The following is a 20,811-nucleotide window of genomic DNA, read 5'->3' as shown; positions in this document are numbered from 1 at the left end:
GAGCAGAAAAAAACCCTACAGATGAGAGAATGTGTACAATAAATAATATTATTTTGTAACTATTTTGCAAGAAGTTTATAGAACTGTGAAGAAAAGCCTTAACAGAATAAAAGACACTTCACTAGTTATTATAATTTTTCTCCCTTTGGGGAGGTACATAAAGAACATTTAAAAAGCTATCTTGATATAAAATCATGAAAGATTGTTCTTTCCTCATGAAAAGCAATTTGTTTTGATGTCTCACAAACTCTTTTTTCTGTGAGTATTTAATACATATATGGAACAATTACAGTTTAACCATTTGCTAATGGTTATATGAAAAGATCACCATATCTTACATTACCATGATCCCTTAAAGCAAACTGCAGCAGCTTTAGCTGCAGCAAGACTTTCATTAAATCACTCATCTGCGTTGCCTTGCCTTGCAATTATGAATCCCACTTTGTTTTTTTCATGGACTCTTAAAATCAGTCAAATATCCCAAAATTAAAATATCTAGCAATCCCCTCTACATTTATTACAGTTATTTTATAACTGGGTCAAAAGTTATAAAACTTTTGTGGCACAGTTGGCTTTGAATTAGCAAAGCCACACTGAGCTCCAGCCAGTGAGGCAAACAGGAGCTCCCCTTCAGCACAAGGCTGCCTGTGAAAGGAAAAACAATTAATGGATGGGATCAGTAGTGCCAGTGGCTCATTTATAAAGCCACCTTACAAAGCAGACAGAAATGACGTAAATCTGCTTCATGGCGTGTTTTCCTGAAAGTCCATGAGAGAAGTAAGATAGCACCTGAACTAAAATGTTGTGGAAACAAGGTGCTTCTCGGTAATGTTTCTGACTTTACCTATACACACAGGGACCCATCTGCTGAGTAAATGCATGGCAGCCAGCACTGATTGCTCAGCCAGTTAAATGGTTTTTCCTCCCTTCCTCCAGTTCAGAAAACTGAGGCTGATACTGTTTGCTGTTGCCAGTTCAAGCCTAGAGGGGCACAGTAACAACAGGCCCAGGGCAAAAGTAGCTATCCCTGAGCTCTCTGATTTTACAGCAGCCATCACCTAGGGTTTATACACTGGAGCAAAGCTTAATGTAGTTACAGATTGAAGAAAAGTACAGCAAAACCCTTTCATTCTAGAAACGTTTTTAATTTCACTTGCATATTTTAAAAGAACGACAATATGCTAGCAGCAAAAAATAGAAAGGAAGATTTCTGTTCTAACATTTCACAATACATTAGTGTCCAAATCTGCATTTTTCTATTAAGGCAATCTGCATTAATTACGTATCACCTGTGAATACTAGGACAGCATTTCCAAATATGTACAAACCTCTATAAAATGTTAGTTTTATTATCATAGGAAAAAAAAATCATGATACTAGTAAAAATGTAAACATTTGAAGCTAATGACTTTAAAATCAAAAAAGGTACCGTCTACCATTCCAAGACCAAGTAAACAGCTGAAAACATTAGCTAAATATAAGAAGTTACCACATTAAGGCTTTGTTCAGTCAATATTTCAAAAGTTGTTCATGTTCCATGAAATTTATATTCAAGTTTGGACTAGCAATTACTTTCAAGTTGTATTTCCTAAAAAAGCAGTTCAGGCTGACTCCTATCTCTGCCCGACTTCAAGACAGTAATTCAAGTACTTAATTTTGCTTTTAAGCAGCATTAACTCGTTCCAGCAGGTACAGTTTTCAGAGCAGGCCTGACATGTTCCTCAGAGAAGTACCTCTTCACGTGTAGTTCAGCAGATGCCACCAGTGTTTTCCCTGTGGTACACTGAGACTCTTGAGCCATTTGTTCCGGGCTCAGGGTCTCTGAACAAATACCATTTGTCTATGGAATTCCTTGTCAGGCAGCAGCACTCCAGCTTGCCTGCACAAATGTGGGGAATAGGATGCAAGGGCTGGGAGAAGCCACAGGCCTCCTGCTGTCCTCCAAGCCTCATCCCAGCAGGAGGCTGGCTAATGTCTCCTGCGCCTTTGTGAAGTATTTCCTATTTCATCATCATTTACATGGGTTATCAAGTGACTTTTGGGTTTTGATCCCTGATATTTTGAGTCATGCAGTCATAGCACCCTCACGATTGAGTGCAGGTGATAAGATGGTGTAATGGTTACATTCTCTTTCACTGCCCAGAAGTAGCATTTCCCCTATGGAACAGGCACCTTCTGCCTCTTGACTCCCCTCACCTCCCCTTGGAAGGACAAAAGTCAAGAGTTCTCTAGCTCCATGTGCTGCCAATAGATGGGATTCAATGACCATCACCCTTCAAACCTCACAGCCTGGGACCTGAACCAGTGCCAAATCTAAAACATTACGGTGTTTTACTGGTCTTAATTCCTGTTTTGAATATTCATCCTCACTATGGTCAGGAAAACTTGTGAAAGAACCCAATTGATAGTTCTAATTTCTGAAGAAGTCTATGCAATGAAAAGGGACCAGTACCAGTAATAAAGTACTACAATTTGAAACTATATGGAAAAGACAAACCCATCAATTTTCCTCACAGATGTAACTTCTAATTATATTCCTAAAATTGTGCTCTGCTTTTATTACTAATATCTATGTTCTCTTGCATAGACAAAAGCTGAGTACAAATGTATTTCCTAAAACTGACTTTACTGTACAGCTAAGACCAGTGTTGGCTGGTAGCCTGCAGGTTTTATTAGTTAAACCATCTTGCTTAACAGAAAATGCAAAGGCAATAATGGCAATACAGAATAGGGGAAAAAAAAGGAAGACTAAGTCAGCAACAATAAATACTAAAACCTGAAGTCAACTGTTGCTTCATAATAGGGATTTTATAGTTCTGAAGCAGGATGATTAGGGTAATTAATAGCCTAGTTTGTTTAGTGGTGATCACAGCAATATCATGAACTGGCCCACATGAGTCTAATTTAAGGATAGATATAAAATATAAATAAACATATCTTCATGGAGAACTGGTCTTGAACAACAGGTTGCATTTCACTCTCTGATATAGTAAGCTTGGCTTGCAAAGACACCTGCACTGAGGTGTTACCCACAAGAACCCTAAGTCACCTACTGAAAACCAGTGAACATGTAATTTCCCTAAAAATATCAGTACTAGATCAAATAAATATAGAATGTCTTCCTGAAGACAGAAAACTAATTTCAAAATACAGTATTAATAGGAATTCAGCAACAAGTATAGCTGTTTTCCATCTTACTCAATTTTCTAAAGGCTCTGGGATAAAAGCAACTCAGTGGCCTGTCTGTTTCCTTTTCCCCAACCTCCTACCCATGTCACTGATGTAATAAAAACTTACCACCTCTCTCTACAAACCTTGCCTTGCATTCAATTTTAAAAATCAATGATCTGGAAGAAACTGTAAAAATCACTTGCAATAAATTTGCAAAGGACATGCAGTCTGCTGGAGTAGTAAAGAACGAGGACAGGTCACTTATACAGAGCAATCTGGATCACTTCATGAGCAGTATTTTAATGCTGGTAAAATACAGTGTGTATTTCTAAGAAAATATAAGGTAGGATAATAAGAGGACGATGTACCGCATTCTTGAGAAAGACTCCGAAGAAGCCTTGAGCCATAAAAGTCAGCATCCAAGGCAATGCTTCCACAAAAAAAAGCATAATGCAATTTTTGAAGAAAGAGGAGAGGGAGATATTCATCAGAGTAAGAGGATCACGTTGTGTCTCTATACAGTCCTGATGGATCACTATTGACATGTGGCATCTCATTCAGATGTCAGCCTTAAAAATATTTCTATACGTGAGAAGTACAGAGAAGAACGTTAAGATTAATTAGTCTTGGATAACATTCACTGCAACAAGAAAGTTAAGGAATTCAGTACGTCTCATCAGAGAAAAGGTTAAAAGGGACATAATCATGATTTACAGCTACACACAAGCAATTAGAAAAGCTGATACTACAGAGATCAATATAAGCAATCAAATGCATAAAAAGACCAAAATAACTTAAGGTGGAGCTAGAAATGCAAATAGAAAATCAAGTGAAAAATGTACCTGGGGTAATTAACTATTGCAACAGGAGGCATAACTGAATTCTCATCACTTGAAGACTTCAAATTAATATTAAATGCCTTGCTAAAATATGTATGTTCAGTTCAAAACAAAGCCACAGAATTTAATAGAGAAACTGCTCATTGAAATTCAATGGCCTGTTGAATTTAAAAATAAATCCTCATTATGGTGCCTTCTTGCCTTATATATTTATGAGATTTATTTTTAAATATAACCACTAAATGGAAGGGGGTTACCAAGAAAAAGGTATTTTTTTCTTTCAGAGCACAGCAGCGTTTAAGACTAGATTTAAAGCTAAATAAGCTGCATTTTGGAAAATATGCTTTCCCCCCCCCCGTTTATTTTTCCTATTTCTTGTTCAGAGTTGTGCAGTCCACTTAGTCGACTGCCTGATTTACATAATCATGTAGTTATTCTTCAGTTTTTCTGTTCCTATTTATAAACCATTCACAAACCATCCACTTAAGTAACAGCATGATTTATTGTAAGAATGATTATGGTTGTTTCGGAGGGAAAATGGAATGTGATTAAACGAAGAATGAACAAGGACATTCTAGAAACAAAGGGCTTTAATCCCGTGGAAGGATCTGTAAATGAAACCTGCCTCTCAAGCCCTATCCCATATAGCCAATGAACTACTGAGGGAATTCAGCAGATACCTTTACAGCTGTGCAGCCAAGAGCTTAGCAGAAGACAAAAAAATAGATAAACCAACCAACCATGCCCACACTACCTTCTGGAGAAACGGTAAAGCTCCCAAAGCCATCCACACTTAGGAAAAAAAATAATAATTAATGAACTATATGTATACAGCTGCTGATATGATCCTCTCAAGACAGGTCTGAGTACCAAGGCTCTAAAGAGAGAACTGCAGGCAGACCTTTACTGGTGGATGAATTCCAGCATCTCAGATAAATGTATCAGCCAAGAAAAGGGTTGGGTATTTAAGCTGTGGATCCAGAAGAACACAGATTTTCTGTATGCAATAGATGTTTTGCAGGTGCCAGAGGAACCCTGACAACCCATGCGTCTTACAGAAACTGTGAACAGTCTGAGGGAAGAATATCAAAGTTCACCTGAAGTATTTATTCCCTGCTATTGCAGAAAGAACAAGTGGTGAAAATCCCTGTTTGTTTACCAGTAACATTGCCATGTTTACAAACCAGCTCCCTACCAGGAGCAGCTGAGGGGCTCCACAAAGGAGAAGTTGTGCTACAGAGCCACACTGATCAGGAAAAACAACCATGAGATGAAATCCTGAGTGCTCATACACAGCACTGCTTCTGAACAGTGTTAGTCCGAAACAAGCAGCAGTGATGGATCATATCCTTGCTCATAGACAGATAACCCTGGCCCATTCGGACAGCACATGAACCAGCAAGAACTTGGGAAATCCCATAATAATTGATAGAACTGCCTCAGAAATTCATACGGAGTGTTCAGAACGGCGCAGTAACTTTTCATGGTAGATTACCATATAAGCAGTGGTTCCCAAACAATGAGGGAGAGATAAGGATATTTTAGGTTAAGCCAAGCGTGGAGCCCAAGAAAATCAGCTTTGCAAGATCTGTGCTGAATGTGTGTGAACTCCCAATTGAAGTAGTCTCAGGAGCTGTGGATGGGCAAAGCTGTGGGACTGATAGAAGGCATCGGTAACACCTGGGCTGTGGGGACACTGAAGTTACCCTGAACACTGCTGGTTTTTTCAAGAGGAAAGTACCAAACCACTGTTTTCCTAAATAGCTCCATTATTCCAGATAGAGAGAACTTCCCCTGTTCTAGTGCAATTATTTAGATGTGAGTGCTAATGAGCACAGCTGAGACTGCAGCTACCAGTAATGCCCTGGCAAACACAAAAACACTGTAGCCTCAATTCAGAAAAGCTATATGCTAAAATCTATTTTTACCAAGAGTATTAGTAGAAGGCTGAGAAACTTTAAATTCCAGGGACTCTGTAAGTTAATTATGTCATCTATGGCTGCAACCAAGACCTAGGGTCTAGCAGTTCTGTGATGCCTTTCTGTCTAGGGGTTGGTACTGTTTTGGTTTCAGACCTGCTCTTGTTAACCAGAGAAATGGGATTCCCCTGACCAGCTAAACTGCTTTTTCTACAAGGACCGATTTTGCGAGGAGCAGCAACAGGTGTCTGCAGCTGCTGCATTTTTGTAGCCAACACTGACTCAAGGGAAGAACCACTGGTAGATGTGTGGTCAGGCTTCCCCCATTTTTCTTTGCCCAGTTGCTCTGTGTTCACCTGTGCTTTTGCACTGTATGGTGACTTATGGGAGGGTGGAGGTGGAGCTCTTCTTTTCTTTCCTCTGCTGTCATTAGGACTTGTAGTATCTCCTTTTGGGTCCAGAGGCATGTTCTTCTGAACAGTCATCTCATGAGATCTATCGAAGAGTGAAGCCCATAGGGCAGATGCAGACTCTTTTTGCTGGCCAAGAAGGAACTCACCATCACTCTCTTCAATTTTCCTTTGTATGATATCAGCTAAGCCCTCAAATTTCACTGGAGAATCAATGCCTGTAATTTTAAGGGACAGCAATTTACTCAGATTAAAGCACTACCAATGATTTTACTGCTACCTATTTTGTTATTAGTACTTAGAACACAAAACTGTATTAATTATGTCTCATGAAGTCTGGACTATTTTTAGGAGTATTAATGGATGAAAAGGAAAAGACGACATATGCTTTCACAGAGAGAACTGAGGTGACAGGAGGGAACTGTTTCTGTGACAACTGGCATTTAGGCAACAGGGTGGGCACTGATATTTCTTTCCAAGTAAAAGTAGAAAAAAATAATGTACTGGGAAACCTGTACATATCAGACATTAAACACATTTTGTTGTATAGTACTTTGAAAATTTCGTTTCACAGGAGGCTCATGAAAAAGTTTATGACTAAATATTCTTGTGCTGCTAGCCTGCTGAAAATGGGACACCTTTACATATATCATTTTTCTCTATGTGGTTTAAGACTGCCTTGCTCCATTTCTTATTCCTCTTTCTGAGTTTTCTATGTATACTGAAGTAATACCAGCCTCAAACAGCAGTAGTACCATCTCTGTTGCAGGCCACACATTAATGATTTTCAACACATTTTTAACACAGTGTTTTACTTATAGAATCACTTGGCTACAACCTCCTTTCACGTAGTGCTAGAGAGCAATAAGGTCTCTCCTGAGCCTCCTTTTCTCCAGGCTAAACACCCTCAGCTCCCTCAGCTGCTCCTCATCAGACTTGTGCTCCAGACCCTTCCCCAGCCCTGTTGCCCTTCTCTGTACATGCTCCAGCCCTGTTAGTCTTTCTTGTAGTGAGGGGCCCAAAACTGAACACAAGATTTGAGGCATGGCCTCACCAGTGCCAAGTACGGGGGACTACAAATACTATAAATAAACAGGAAAGAAAATGGGGTATTAAGAGTGAAGCAGAGTTTGTGTTCTGCTCCTCACTGATGTACTGGTCTATCAGTGGGATTATGCTACCATGGTACCTTTGTAAAACTTCCATGTGGTTCATTTACTGCATTTCTGCCCTGCATTCATAGCTTAGATAAGACTCTTTTGACTGTTCAGTGCTCTGATGCACAGTAACTCAATGACCCACACAGCATTTTGAGCATCTTCACAGTTCCCATCCCAAGCAGGAAGCAGTCAGGCATTTACAGTTGTACAGGGTTTCTCAGTCAATACTGCATTGGATCCATTAAAACAAAGTGACCTACTTTTTCTAGTCTGTAAATATTATTTCTGTAATGAAACTATTAAAATAATCCTGCTGCATACCATTTTGCTCTGTGAAAATACAAGTCTCGAATACACTCTAGCTAGGTTTTTCTAACATATTTTTCAGTATCAAAGACCAAATAATTAGGTAAGTTATGCTAGGTAAGCCTTTAAATAGCTTTAATATCAGCAGATTAATTTCATGCAATTGGTTTGCAGGACTATTTTACCTTTACATATCCTGAGCTTTGTACTACTCTTACCATGAATGTTTATTTCTAGTGACAGCTTTTTTGAGTGTGTTCAGGGCTCTCTAGTTACAGTTTAGATTGCAGAATTTTTAGCTCAAGGTATAAAAATGTATTCATTATTTGTGCTATTACAAATTCAGATTTAATATGAACTCCTTGGTATGCAATTATGTGCTCTTTCATTGTCTGAATTGTCCTTGAAAAACTCAGTATTTCAACATCAACACCAGAAGCCATTTGAACACAGAGAATGTTGTTTCTGTTACCCTGCAACATGAAAAGGCAAATCCCACTTACTCATATCATGGTAGACGGAGGTCGCTTCCTTTGTCAAGAACAAAGGTGGTTTCCGTGGTGACATAATCTCAATTTTCATAAGTTCCTCACAACAATGTTTCCACTGGCCTGAGAGAGAAAAGAGAACAATGACTGGAACTTAAACACTTCAGCCTGGAAAAAAAATGGAAGTTATTAGATTGTGTTAGGAAACTATCTCCAAAGCAATACTAAACAGTGAGCACTTATTTCTGTTTAGCAGGAACGCTCAGGATGCATTTGTATTTTCACCTCTGTACTCATTCTCTTAGCACAAAGAGCATGAGTTACTGTAACTTAAGCATCCCAGCACTATTGTTACACTATGCAGGGAATGGTCATAATTTGCCTGTAAAACTCCAAACAAAGTATAAATCCATCAGAAAAAAAAAAAAAAAAAAACACCACCAAAAAAAAATTTAAGGTTCAGGAAGCTTCATGAAGTTATGAGGGACAATATCAAATATCCTGCAAGCTGGATGTTATACAGCTGTGTAACAACGTTATGGCAAAGGAACATTCTGTCTTTAATAGAGGATAACTTGCCTTTTATCCATTAGCAGACAAGGAAACCTCTTTTTCTATTAATAGATTTTGACCTTAAGGAAAACAAGACACAGTAAAATTACTTTGTTCATACCAATCATTCCAAGTTTTCTGAGCACATTAATTTTAAGAGAATTTTAGAACCAGGGAAGAAAAAAGGCATTTAAATGCCAAGTGACCCATTTTTTCTGAATCTAAGGAAAATGTCTCAAAAAATCCATGGGTATTCTATCTATAATGAATAAGAAGTAGTTCTTTTACCCCACTCTACAGATAATTTAAAGAGGATGCCCTAGTTTTTGCTTGGTGTGTTTCTCTAATTGATAGTTCCCTTTCTCATTGTAAATCAGAGTTAGAAATAACTAGAACTACAACTACAATACCGAGTTTCCACAATCTCAATTCACTTATTTTATTGGTGTTGTCTCAGACTAAAGACTGGTATTTCATTAATTGACCTGGTTCTGTTTTCTGGCCTGATAAAAATGACTATCAGGAATCTACTCTACCTTGTCAATGGCAGCACAACAGCTGACAGTCTCTACTTTCAGTAACTCTATGGGTCAAACTACTAAAGCAGAGGAAAAAGACACAGGCAAATAAATCTGTGTAGTTTTTACAATGAATATTTGGTGTTAAACAAGCAACACACTATACTATTTTAATAACGTTTCACTGTTTCACACCAATAAATTAGTTTCTTCTCTCATGTAAGATCAGTGTTGTTCCAGAGGTTTGCCAAAGCATCAGGGTAACAATTTAAAATCTGTTACAAAGCCTCAGGTACAGCTTTTGCCAGGTTCAAGTAAGCAGCCTGTATTTGCATGACTGGACTGGAGTGTGGCTTGGTGAGCATATTCCTGTGTGACAAGGGGTACTGAAACCTTTGAATTACCAACAGAATCATCTCATCTCATCTCATGGCTGTTCTTCACGAACGAAGATTTGGGAAGGCTCTATCCACATTTGTTACAGGCACGTTGGTGGCTTATGAGGCCAATACGTGACAGACATGTCCGATTGCAAAAGGCACAACAGAAAGACTCCTTAGATGGTGTATTCTGCAATGCACGGTTCTTTCTGCGTTGCCTTTTCTCCTCGAGAGTGATCCTGCGGGCGTTCTCAAAGGAGACAGCTGCATTATAGATGGTGTGTCTCCAGGCCTCCCAATTTGAGGCCAGAGTAGACCAGTTATGGTGATCAATATGGCCAAGGCTGAGATGTTGTTTCAGGGAGAACCAACAGAATCAAGTAATCCCTATTATAACAAATTGCAATTTAGTTCATCCATAACACTGCTGAGCAAGGAAATCCCATGGACACACGCCTACTTGAAAGAGCTGGCTGAATCCACAACCTAGATGATTCCAGCATCCTCACCACTTCCCACTAAGGCTTCCATACTAAGGTTTCATGCTTGCAGAATCTCACAAAACCAACACACCACTGGTAGGATGCCCAGGCAGAAGTGGACTCCTCCCACCACAGTGAAGGAAGGAGATGGTGAGAATTTAGCGGTCCTTAAAAAAGAATTATCTAGAAAACTTCCAAAAGAGACCAAGTCCTTTTGAGATTGATGAGCCCATTCTGCCTCTGGTTTCCTGCAAAAAACCCAGACTGAACACACAGACTTTGGTTTAGTCAAATATTTGCCTTCCAATGGCTTAGACCACCACCCAATATTATCCCAGAGAACATTTTTCTTCTCATCGTTGCAAACAAAGGCTTATGAGGCAATTCCAATTCCAACTGCTCAAAGATCCCTTTGATGTTACATAACGCCCCACTTGGAGGGCACGCTGCCAGCACTGCCTGCTTACTTACTCAGATCATAAAAGTGCTGCCAGAAAGCCTCCATCCACTTGTGAAGTTCATCCCTACTGTCAGTAGCAAAGCGTTGCGTCACAGCCTCTCCAGACACGGGGTTGATAACAGAGAAGTTATTAGTTCTCCTCCTGGAGTCCTTATCCACGACTCGAATTCTGGTTTCCTAGGAAAGACAAACTGTGGTAATGAGTTATTGCTTCAGCTCCACGCTAGCATCACCTTATGGCCAATGACAGTGTAAGGAAGGTATCATTTGGCTTTGTATCTAATCCAGATTAATTGCCAATTAAAAAAAAAATGAACTAATGTTAGGAACTGATGATAAAAATGTTTTCTCATAAAACTATTCAAATGGCACAAAATATGTGAATAGTAATGGAATGGAGTGCAATTATTGCAGTTTAGTTCTGAATTACAGGATGTACATTCTGTGTTTCCCCTCCCTCTGCCTTCACCTGCTCATCTCACACTGCTCCCTTTTCTCCACAGCAGTTTAGCAAATAATCTAAAATAACAGCAAGCAGTTCCTTTTCTCCATATGATTCAGATGGACAACTACGTTGTTACAGCTACTACTCAGGTCTCCTACTGCATTTCTGTGGGATACTGTTTACCCAATTCTAAACTTTTATCCATTTTATGTTCACCTTAGTGAATCAGAACATTCAGGGCTGAAAAAAACAGTGACAGAAATTTAAAAAGAAACTTACCTAGTCCATTTCAAAATGGACATTTGAGTTTTACCTTAATTAGGGAGAGCTATATAGAAAGAATTAAATACATATAAAGAAGTATATGACAAGTCTATAAATTTCTTTAGCTAGAGTTAGAAAGGCTCTCAGATTACACAACACTGTTATAGCCAAGGTTTTCCATTCTGTTCAGGGATGTAGTTCAATTGATTTTTACCATCCAGGTTAGATCCAGTGGTATTTTCAGAGTATCTAGTTTCTTTGTTATGGTATTACTACGATTAAAAAAAAGGCACTTATCCCCACCTGAGTGATTTATTTTTTTGTGTGTAAAATGCTGAAAGACTTAAGAAAAAGTCTGATACAAAATGCAACTAAAAAAATTCCAGAACGCAACTGGTCAACATTGCTGCTCATCACAAACATGATGAGCAAATTAAAGTAACTAACACCACTTTACTTACAAAAGTAAAGCAGAAAAACTGGGAATATCTTTGCACGTACAGTTCAAACTGACTGAACAAGCAATGGTCCATTACAACACAGCTCTTCAGAGGAGTTTGACCAAAAGGTGGTTTCGGGGCATTCCTCAAAATACAGTGGGAACAGAACAATCAGTTCCGTTTTACACAGCTCAACCAGATGTCAAACATCTGCTAAAGATGTTAAACATATACCTACAGAAATTAAGTTTACGCATGGGATCCCACGGGGATAAGCCTAGTTCCGATACTCAGAAAAACAAAAATTATTCTACAGAACATTCCCCAGATTTTAAATGCATTACTGAAGTAACCATTTGAAATACCAACAGCTGCTTGTAGCATATCTGATGGATATGCTCATTTAAATTCTTCTGTCTAAAAATAGGAGATGAAGTAATTCATCCATAAGTGCTCTATATCCCATTAACTCAGGTAACCATAGATACCAGCAAAAAAATGAAATCAAATAGATTAACATTTGACAGGTAAGAACTTCAAGCATACCATACACACAAGTTTATTTAATGATGTTTGCTGCAGGTTTTATCCCACAACTGTGGGATTATTCAGAGGAGATAAATCCTCAAGCAACAATCTATATCTGATGCTTGGATATTTCAGCAGTGATACAAGATGCCATTACAGTAATGGGCTGATGAATTTACCAAGCTTGGGTGAATTACACTACATGCCCAGTTCCATCTAATAACAAAAAACCAAAACAACAACAAAAAGCCATTAAACAAACAAACAAAATCACTCACCCCACCCCTAAACAACAACAAAAAGTGTTTTAAGTTACCATGTTCTAATAATGATCAATCTCTCCCAGTCTTATAAGACAACTGAACCAACTCTGCTATAGCAAGTGTAAAGATCAGAAGAATCAGTGCATCAGAACAGGAAAAACAGCTGAATCTTGAACTCAAGCGACTGTTCTGGGAAAGCTGAAGCCAGTTTTATGTTCTATATGCAAATGATTATTCCTGTGAAGATGGGGAAAGACTTAAAGGGAAAATAATATGATTTTTGTAAAATAAGAACCTTCCTTTATACTTTTCCCCCAAAATAAAAAAATCTCTTTGCCTGATAATACCTCTCTGAAAAGCTCATATTTTAAGCTAAAAAGAAAACAAAAACAAGAGAGAGGTTGCTGAGGTGCAACACTTTCCTGCTAAGCCAGTCCTGACACAGTAAGAAGCACTGGTTATAAAGACTATTTGAAGACATCAAAACAAATTACAGTTCTTGAGAAAAATATTGAATAACCTAAGACCCAGTTCCATGTATCTATTTTAAGATTAAAACAAATCAAATAATATCTAACAAAATTCCTTCATGTTTTTAGTATCAAAAAAAAAAAACAAAAACCAACCAAGAAATAACAGTACAGCAATGGAAACCCAATATAACCTGTGCACACATTGGTTCCTGTTGTAATGTTAATAATTTCCATTTGTTTGGGGCAAGTAGGGAACTATTGTTAAATTTAAAATTGTGCTCTTCAAACACATTAATGCACAAGACCAAAATCACTCTATCAGGTAATATTTTCTCCCTTCATTGTTTTGTGAACTTGTATTAATGCAACATTCTCATGGCCACTGGACGGTAAGTACAACATTTAAGTATAACATGGAAAAGCAACCTTAGGATACCTGTGCCATTTTAGCCATCTGTGGAGCACCGCAGCAGCTGAAAACACAGAGGAGGAGATGGCAATACATGACCTGGCAATGTTCTGTGGAGCACCAGGGAGCCATAAAGCAGCTTCCAAACTCCTCGATCTGAGCACACGTGTGGGATGTGGGTATTCTCTCTGCTTCCCCTGCCCACATCCACAATCTCTTTCAAGCAACTGCAAGGCTAAACTGAGCAATGGGACACAAGATACCAGACATTTGGAGGCACCTAACTACTCTGTGCTTTTCCAAAATATTTTCACATGTATGAAGCAGTGGGACAAAGTCCTTACTACCAAGAATATCGATATTTTCAGGGCTGATCTCGTTTCCCTGTGCTGGAGTGCCCCACACATACAGAGAACATTGCTCACGTTGCTGGGTCCCTAAAAGCTTATATGGTCAAGAACTCATATACATATTCCCCTGCTTCAGCCCAAGGATGAACTCCCTGGTTCCCTAGAAACACTGCATGGCTCCCTCCAAGTTATGCTGCTGCAACCATCGCCACATTTTCCAGCGAATTTCTTTACCTGACCTAGTCCAGAACAGATGTTCCAACAGGAACTGTCACTCAAGGCAAGGCCAGCTTGATTCTGTCCTTTCCCTCCTGCTGCACAGTTTATCAACTGGCCGATGAACCCCTCAGTCACCAGCACGGACATGGAGACAGCTCTGGGCCTGCACGGCACCAGGACTACAACTGCACCAGCAAAATATACCAGGAAGGAAATCATGGGACTACAGCAATTTGAATCAACACCCCAGAATACTTCAAGCTTCAGGCATCCATGGCACAAAAAGAAAATTACAATTTATGAACAGAACACAATAGATTATGTATTCCAAACACTGAGAAACCATGTGAACTGCTGGCACATGTAACAATTTGCTAAGGTATCAGGCATAGGCAAGGTCCTTTAGTTTTCATTAGAAACTATAGAAAACTTGAAAAAAAAATCAGGAACTGGCCCATAAGGAATATTTCTTCAAACTGGATTCCAGTAAATTTTCTTTGCTACAGAAAATACAATTTCTCTTTTCCTACTTAGTTGTGCAATGTAATATGTTATAATCACATTTAGCTGGAACAATAATAGTAGCACTTGCATAATAGGAACTGCAGAACCATTCTTGCTCAACAGCAGTAGCAGTGAAGTCATCTGAAGCTGAAGTAATGACTTTGCTGGTCTTAATAGCTTCTTCAAGTCTCCATTCAAAGGAAATGGGAAATAAGACTATCAGTGTGAATATTTTCCAGAGAGTTTCTCATAAATCCAGATTTCATTACTTTTCAGAAAGTATCTTTCAATTACATGTAAAGGATCAGCTTCACATTACAAGTGAAAATGCCACATATGCAACCAGAAGAAATTTTAGTTAGAACGTCTGGAATTGGTGTTCAATCTCAACTTTCATTTCGAAATTGCTGTTTCTATAACAACATGAAGCAGACAAGCCCTTATGATTAGTCTGCTTTCATTTAATCCATAAGAGAAATTTCATAACAAAGGAATCAAAAAATATCTGCAGGCATTAAGTTATTTTCAAGAGAAACTGTTTAAGTAGTAAAGTATCCAAATATGTTTTCAACTGTGATTTCTTTTTTTCTAATTTTAATTTAAATTGAAGAAAGATTCACAGACAGTGAATAGCAGCCTGACACTTGTAAAATGGTATAAGATATATGATTTATGTACCTTCTGCATGTTAGCTTTAAGGATACTCTGCAAACAAAAGGACAGTCTCTCAGGAAAGGCTTATTAAGATGGATTTTAGGTTCTAAGTGTATTGGTAACTTGGAGGAGCGAAATATCTTAGCAGATATGGTTATTTTGTAAGGAAAAACAAAACTAGGATATAGACTCAAACAGAGACCTCCAAGGAAAAATATGAAGCAGTCTGATAGATAATTTTAAAAAATATTACTGTCACGATTTGGAACATGGATTTAGTCATTCTATAATTTACAGAAGTTTGCCATTTCTTAAGTGATATTGTGAAGAGCTGGAAAACAGAATTATGGCAGAGGCTGACTAGTGCAATTAGAAGTGACTGAAGAGGTAAGCAAGTAACCTACTTAAATATATATCACGATCTAAATATTTATTTTACCTAAATGTATGAATAGTTGGAAGAAATGGCTCCGTTAAAAGATATAGCACTAGAAAAAAAGGTATTTTCATTTAAGGAATAAATTTAAATCTTAGCCTGTTAAAAAATAAGTCCTAACACAAACAAGTCACATTATTATACACTGTTTAAACATTTGGGTTATATACCAGTCTCACTCTGGGTGAGATTGCAGCTGGCTTTTCCAGAAACATTAAAGCCACCAAAAGCTGATATTGCTGTTGTAAGAAGCAGTCCTTTATTGCTCCGTGTCCCTACATATTCCCAGTCACTGTTGAGCCCCTTCCCTGGACCACACCAGCACTTGTGTAGCCATGTAATGAACTGGATAAGAGAACTTATTAAAGGGAACCACAGTCAAAGCCACCTCTCCTCGTGCCCCCCCAGATGAACTAACTTTAACCCACATCAGTTCCCTTGTCCAATTCATCAGTCAGCTGCCCCAGTGCCTGCCCTGGCACGGAGCAGCACAGCAGCTGAACAAGCGACTGGACGGCAGGAATGCTTCCCTCAGAATTAGTGTTGGCACCAGGTGCTCGCAGCAGCACGGCAGCGGAATCCAGATCGACCTGTGCTTAACACAGCTTCCAAACGTGTCTGTTTAGTTATGTAAGATGAACCCAGCTATGTCGATTGCAAACAACATTAAATTCCTCTGCCCATCCTTATGGGAAATTAACCCTTGATGACTACACCAGAACCAGTTTTTGAGAGCATCTATTCCCTCTAACGCTCACCATTCTAGAAGGTCCCTCCAATAACACTCCTAAAGTGAACATTTAAATATTATTTCAGATTAAATACTTTCTGCTTCTTTAGCCAAATACTAAATAACACTTAACTTCATGTTTTAACACTTTAACTTTTAAGTTTTAAACTCAGCCTTTCCAATCAGGGTATATAAAAACAGCAGTAATGTCATCCTGAAGAACAGAACTTCCAAAGTTATTGTGCCCTGAACAAAACCAGTATTAAGAAAATCAGCTTATTTTAAGGCACTAAAATATTTTGAACAATTTTCCAGCTCTCCTTCTAATTAAGACTGTGGCCAAATAACAAACCACAACAAAAAAGCTTTTGTTAAAACTCCAACTTGCTGAGGACAAAAGTCCCTAGCATTGCTAGGGGACTGCAAGCAGGGCTGTCGTACGGAACTGTCATATAAGAAGTTATTGCTTGTCCTAAATAAAAACATCCTCCTTTTTGCCTCTGCTAACCAGTCTAATGCAATGGAAGGAGCTTACATCCACAGCTAAGAAATGTAACATCCCTGATAAAAAATTCAGTGACTGAAAATTTCACTGAAGCACATCCCACCCACGTGCTACCTATAAAGCATTCTGCATACGAGCTGCTTAGAGCCCAAATGACTCTATGTATGCCTTAAACCAGAAAGAACCTCCATCAAAATAAAAAAAAAGAAGACCCAAACAAAACAAAACAAAAAACCAAACAAAACAAAACAAAAAAACCCCACAAAACAAAAGACCAAAACAAAAAACAAACGAGCAAAAAAAACCCCCAAAAAACCCAAACCAAAAACTCCATACAACCAAATTTACCTTGTTGATGGAAACTGTCAATGCTGGCTCCAGCTTGGCCCCAATTTCTTCTGGTGAGTAATAACAAAAGAGTTTGCCACCTCTTAGTACACAATACAGCCTCCGCCAGCTCGTTAGACCTCCTACTGTTTGCTGAAGGGAAGAAGTCGCCAGAAATTGCCAAACAAACATAAAACAAGACCATATTACAAGGTATACACATATCAGACCTGATGATCAAAAGTTAGCCAGACCAAATTCATTCCTAAAACAAAGACTCTCTGTTGCAGAACACTTCAGTCACTGATTTCTGAAATGTTAGCAGTACTTTATATGTCTCCTGGTGTTTTACAGTTTTTGGAGATTTATTGCCATGTGACACTAACAGTACAGAGTCTGCTGGTTCACACAGAATGAAATCTATATCTGGTGTCTCTTGTAAGAAAGAAACTACCTTTATTAGCTACAATAATTGCACAATAAGAGAAATAAAAAGAGTACTTCACTTTGGAAATACACAGTACATTCAACAAATGTTAAGCAAAGACATTTGTCTAGAATTTCCACTTTCTCAAATGAATTTTCTGAACAGCTTTCATAAATGCATTACAGTTTCACAACCAGCTTAAAGCCTGTAATTCAGCACTCCTGATAATGACCCAGACCCTCTGGCCCTCCGCTATCACCTTCTCGTATGCCTAGTTGTGCAATGAACCAAAATAGAGAAGTAAAGTGAGTTCACATGAATCATTTCTGAAGGGATGAGTTTAAATACGGCTCAGTTCCCCAGCCCGACTCACCATGCTGTGATATGAACTCTTGTGCCAGCAGAGAGGTGTGCACAAGGATGAGAGCTGCAGGATTATTAGAACTGCTGCCATCAAGTACCAGCCTAAACCAATTCTGAAACAACAATTATACTTGATCTTTGACTAGCAGCCTAAATCATTTTATTGATAAGCACACCAAAGAAACATTTACTTCTCCATGCTTAGCCACTGAAGGTACTGTTTGTGAACACAGCTGTGAGAGTTTTCTTGCTCTAGGTAGAATGGGTGAAAAACAACAGTTCTCAATAAACCACTCTAGGTAAAAGCAAATGTTTTAGCAATTGACTCTTAGTGACAGCTATTAACAGAAGAGGATGTAAACACAAGCAAGGTCTTCTTACCTGCTGATTTAGAAATCCTGCCATCATATCCCTGGCCATGCAGGAGGGCTGAGCAACTAAACGGCAACACATGTTTCCATACAGGGGGAGCCAAAAAGAGGATTCCTCTGGGGGAAAAAAACACAGGAAAAAGATAGGCAAACACTAAGTTCTGAATACTGGCCCTAAATTCATTGTTTAGCTTGCTACCTCCATTTTTACATTAAGATTATGAATCTAAATAAGCATTTTCTCATATTCTAAGGAAAAGATTTCATCCTGTAGTATGACTCAAACTGATGTTTAGTCCTCAGTAAGATTTTTTAATTAAAAAAAAAATTCCAAACTAACTTCAAGTAAAAATGGAAATATCGTTCTTCAAGAACAAGTCGTTGTTACATAAAATATAGCTTTAAATCTCATTTCATAGCTAGAAACATTTTGAAAGATAAATACCCTGGCCCTCTCATCTAGGAGGATCCCAGAGCGTGTCCCATTGTGGCCCACAGCTACATTTACACTTGAGCACTTTGCTTCAGATTGTTACAGCTCAGAATTTGTATCTAGTTCTGTCTTTAGCACTAGAAGAGCATTTAGGATTCCAAGAAGTTTCTAATGAATTGGAATATCCCTCCTCGTTGCTAGTCATAGGCTCTCTCTCTGTAATTAGAAGTAGGTAATGCAATGTTCCATTGACGTAACTCTATCTCTGTTCATGGTTTAGAACTGCTTGCAATGAACCAAAATATGTCCTTTCTCACCAGACTAAATTAAGTAAATTAATGACAGAAAAAGGAACGTGAAGAAGAGAGAGTTTAAAGTACTAATGAAGAAATGCTTACAAATATCAAAGATACTCAAAATTATTCATCCAACCTTTCAAGAAACAAATGCCCCATAAATCTTCAAATCTGTACATATTCAGAATTACTGAAATGTAAAGTAGGAAATTCCCTCTGAGGTCAAGTTTATCCAAGTAAAAGAAAAGTTCCCCAAAGCAACAGTGAAAGTCCCATGCCTTAAACTAACAGTTAGAGGGTGGATTATGGGAGGGGCTATCCTTGCAGAAAACAACAGACAAAGTACCAAAAACTGTAACTTAACCACCATCAGTTGCACCATAATCACAGTCCCTGCAGTGGCAGCATCTCCCAACTTGAACTGCCCTAGAGCTTAAGTACAGCTTATGCCCTGTGTTAAATCTGGGCCTCAACCAACCTCACTGAACTGAAGATATTTTTCTTCTTTCCTTCTGACTGCAGAGGAAAAAAAGCTGTTCTTTAATCCAATACCCTTCCTTGGTTGTGAGGAAGGTGAAATAATTTGTATATAGCTACAACTCACGTAAGACTGAGATGCAAATGACAGAAGAAACTCCCAAAAGAATTAAATTGTCATATGGACTTGAAATTTTACTCAACTTGTAGTTTATTCAGCTGGGTACAGATGCCTGTTTTAGAGCCGTTAAGTATTTTATTAAAGTTGTTCTATATTAAGTATCAAGAAAAATAATCTCTTTAAGCTCCTTAGTTTACAAGGGCTTAATGCAAAATGTTACTGGTTTTTTATTTCCTTAAATTGGTACCATATGTACTTACCATTTCCTGTAATGGTAAGATTGTGGGTCCTGAAATTGTCCTCGGCACTCTCCAGCCCCAAAGTGGTATATGCCAGCAAACTGTACTTTGCTTCACTAAATGTGAACAAAAAGGCACGTTTAAGACATTTCTGCTTCATGTTGCTCAGGCAGTAATTAAAGGGAGTCTAGACAGGTCTGAGATATCATATTTGGGTACAAGAGAACTCCAAGGTGCAAGGCAGCACCTCTCAGTGACCACAGATTGCCACCCCCCAACCTCTTTCCATACAACTCCCATGTCTCTGGTTTTCCTTGTGAACAAACTCTGTTCCATAATCCATTCATCTCCTTGCTATATCCTTATCTCCTGCCTCCATGCTGTGTGTACCTCCAGTTCCCTTCCACCCCACAACTTCCAGGCCCATGCCAAGAGGCCCCATCAAGTGGCTCCTTCCATTGTCTCCTCTCTGGGACTTGCTGGCCAGGAGAATTCCCTTGAGGCCACTGCCTCCGAGCTGGGCTTGTGCTTCCTGGGGAGCCAGCAGCTGCCAAACCCAGGGATAAAGGCTGTGCCATCCAAACCCTCTGCACCCTGAGGATGCTCAAAGCATCTCCCTCCTCTAGGCAGATATCAATTAATTTTTAATAGTTTTTCAGCTCTTATTGCTAGGTCTAAAGCAATTAGATCTGGTAATAGGTTCAAAAATTCCTACAGTTAATAGAACAACTGATGAAATAAACTTTATCTGAAAATACAGGTTAAAAATTAAAAGGCATTAACTGCTTCTCCATGTTGCTCTGCTCTTTTACTGTGCCTGTGCAGACTACACTTTATAAAAAGAGTTGTTGA

General features: G+C 38.6%; 1 protein-coding gene across 4 annotated transcripts in view; it reads right to left on the bottom strand.

The window, feature by feature from the left end:
• Nucleotides 1–1,124: 1,124 nt before the first annotated feature.
• RTKN2 (rhotekin 2) overlaps nucleotides 1,125–20,811 on the bottom strand; it is a 44,989-nt gene continuing 25,302 nt past the window's right edge. For all 4 annotated transcript variants that reach the window (XM_064662369.1, XM_064662366.1, XM_064662367.1 and 1 more), the window contains 6 exons: nucleotides 19,981–20,075; nucleotides 18,404–18,510; nucleotides 17,254–17,385; nucleotides 10,697–10,862; nucleotides 8,309–8,416; nucleotides 1,125–6,557 (listed from right to left, as the gene is read on the bottom strand). In XM_064662369.1, coding sequence (XP_064518439.1) covers nucleotides 6,004–6,557; nucleotides 8,309–8,416; nucleotides 10,697–10,862; nucleotides 17,254–17,385; nucleotides 18,404–18,510; nucleotides 19,981–20,075 — 1,162 coding nt within the window. In that variant the 3' untranslated portion in view covers nucleotides 1,125–6,003. The remainder of the gene's footprint in view (nucleotides 6,558–8,308; nucleotides 8,417–10,696; nucleotides 10,863–17,253; nucleotides 17,386–18,403; nucleotides 18,511–19,980; nucleotides 20,076–20,811) is intronic.

The sequence above is a fragment of the Pseudopipra pipra genome, chromosome 8, assembly GCF_036250125.1.
Source record: "Pseudopipra pipra isolate bDixPip1 chromosome 8, bDixPip1.hap1, whole genome shotgun sequence".
Taxonomy (NCBI): Eukaryota; Metazoa; Chordata; class Aves; order Passeriformes; family Pipridae; genus Pseudopipra; species Pseudopipra pipra.
This window is presented reverse-complemented; position numbering and strand designations above follow the sequence as displayed.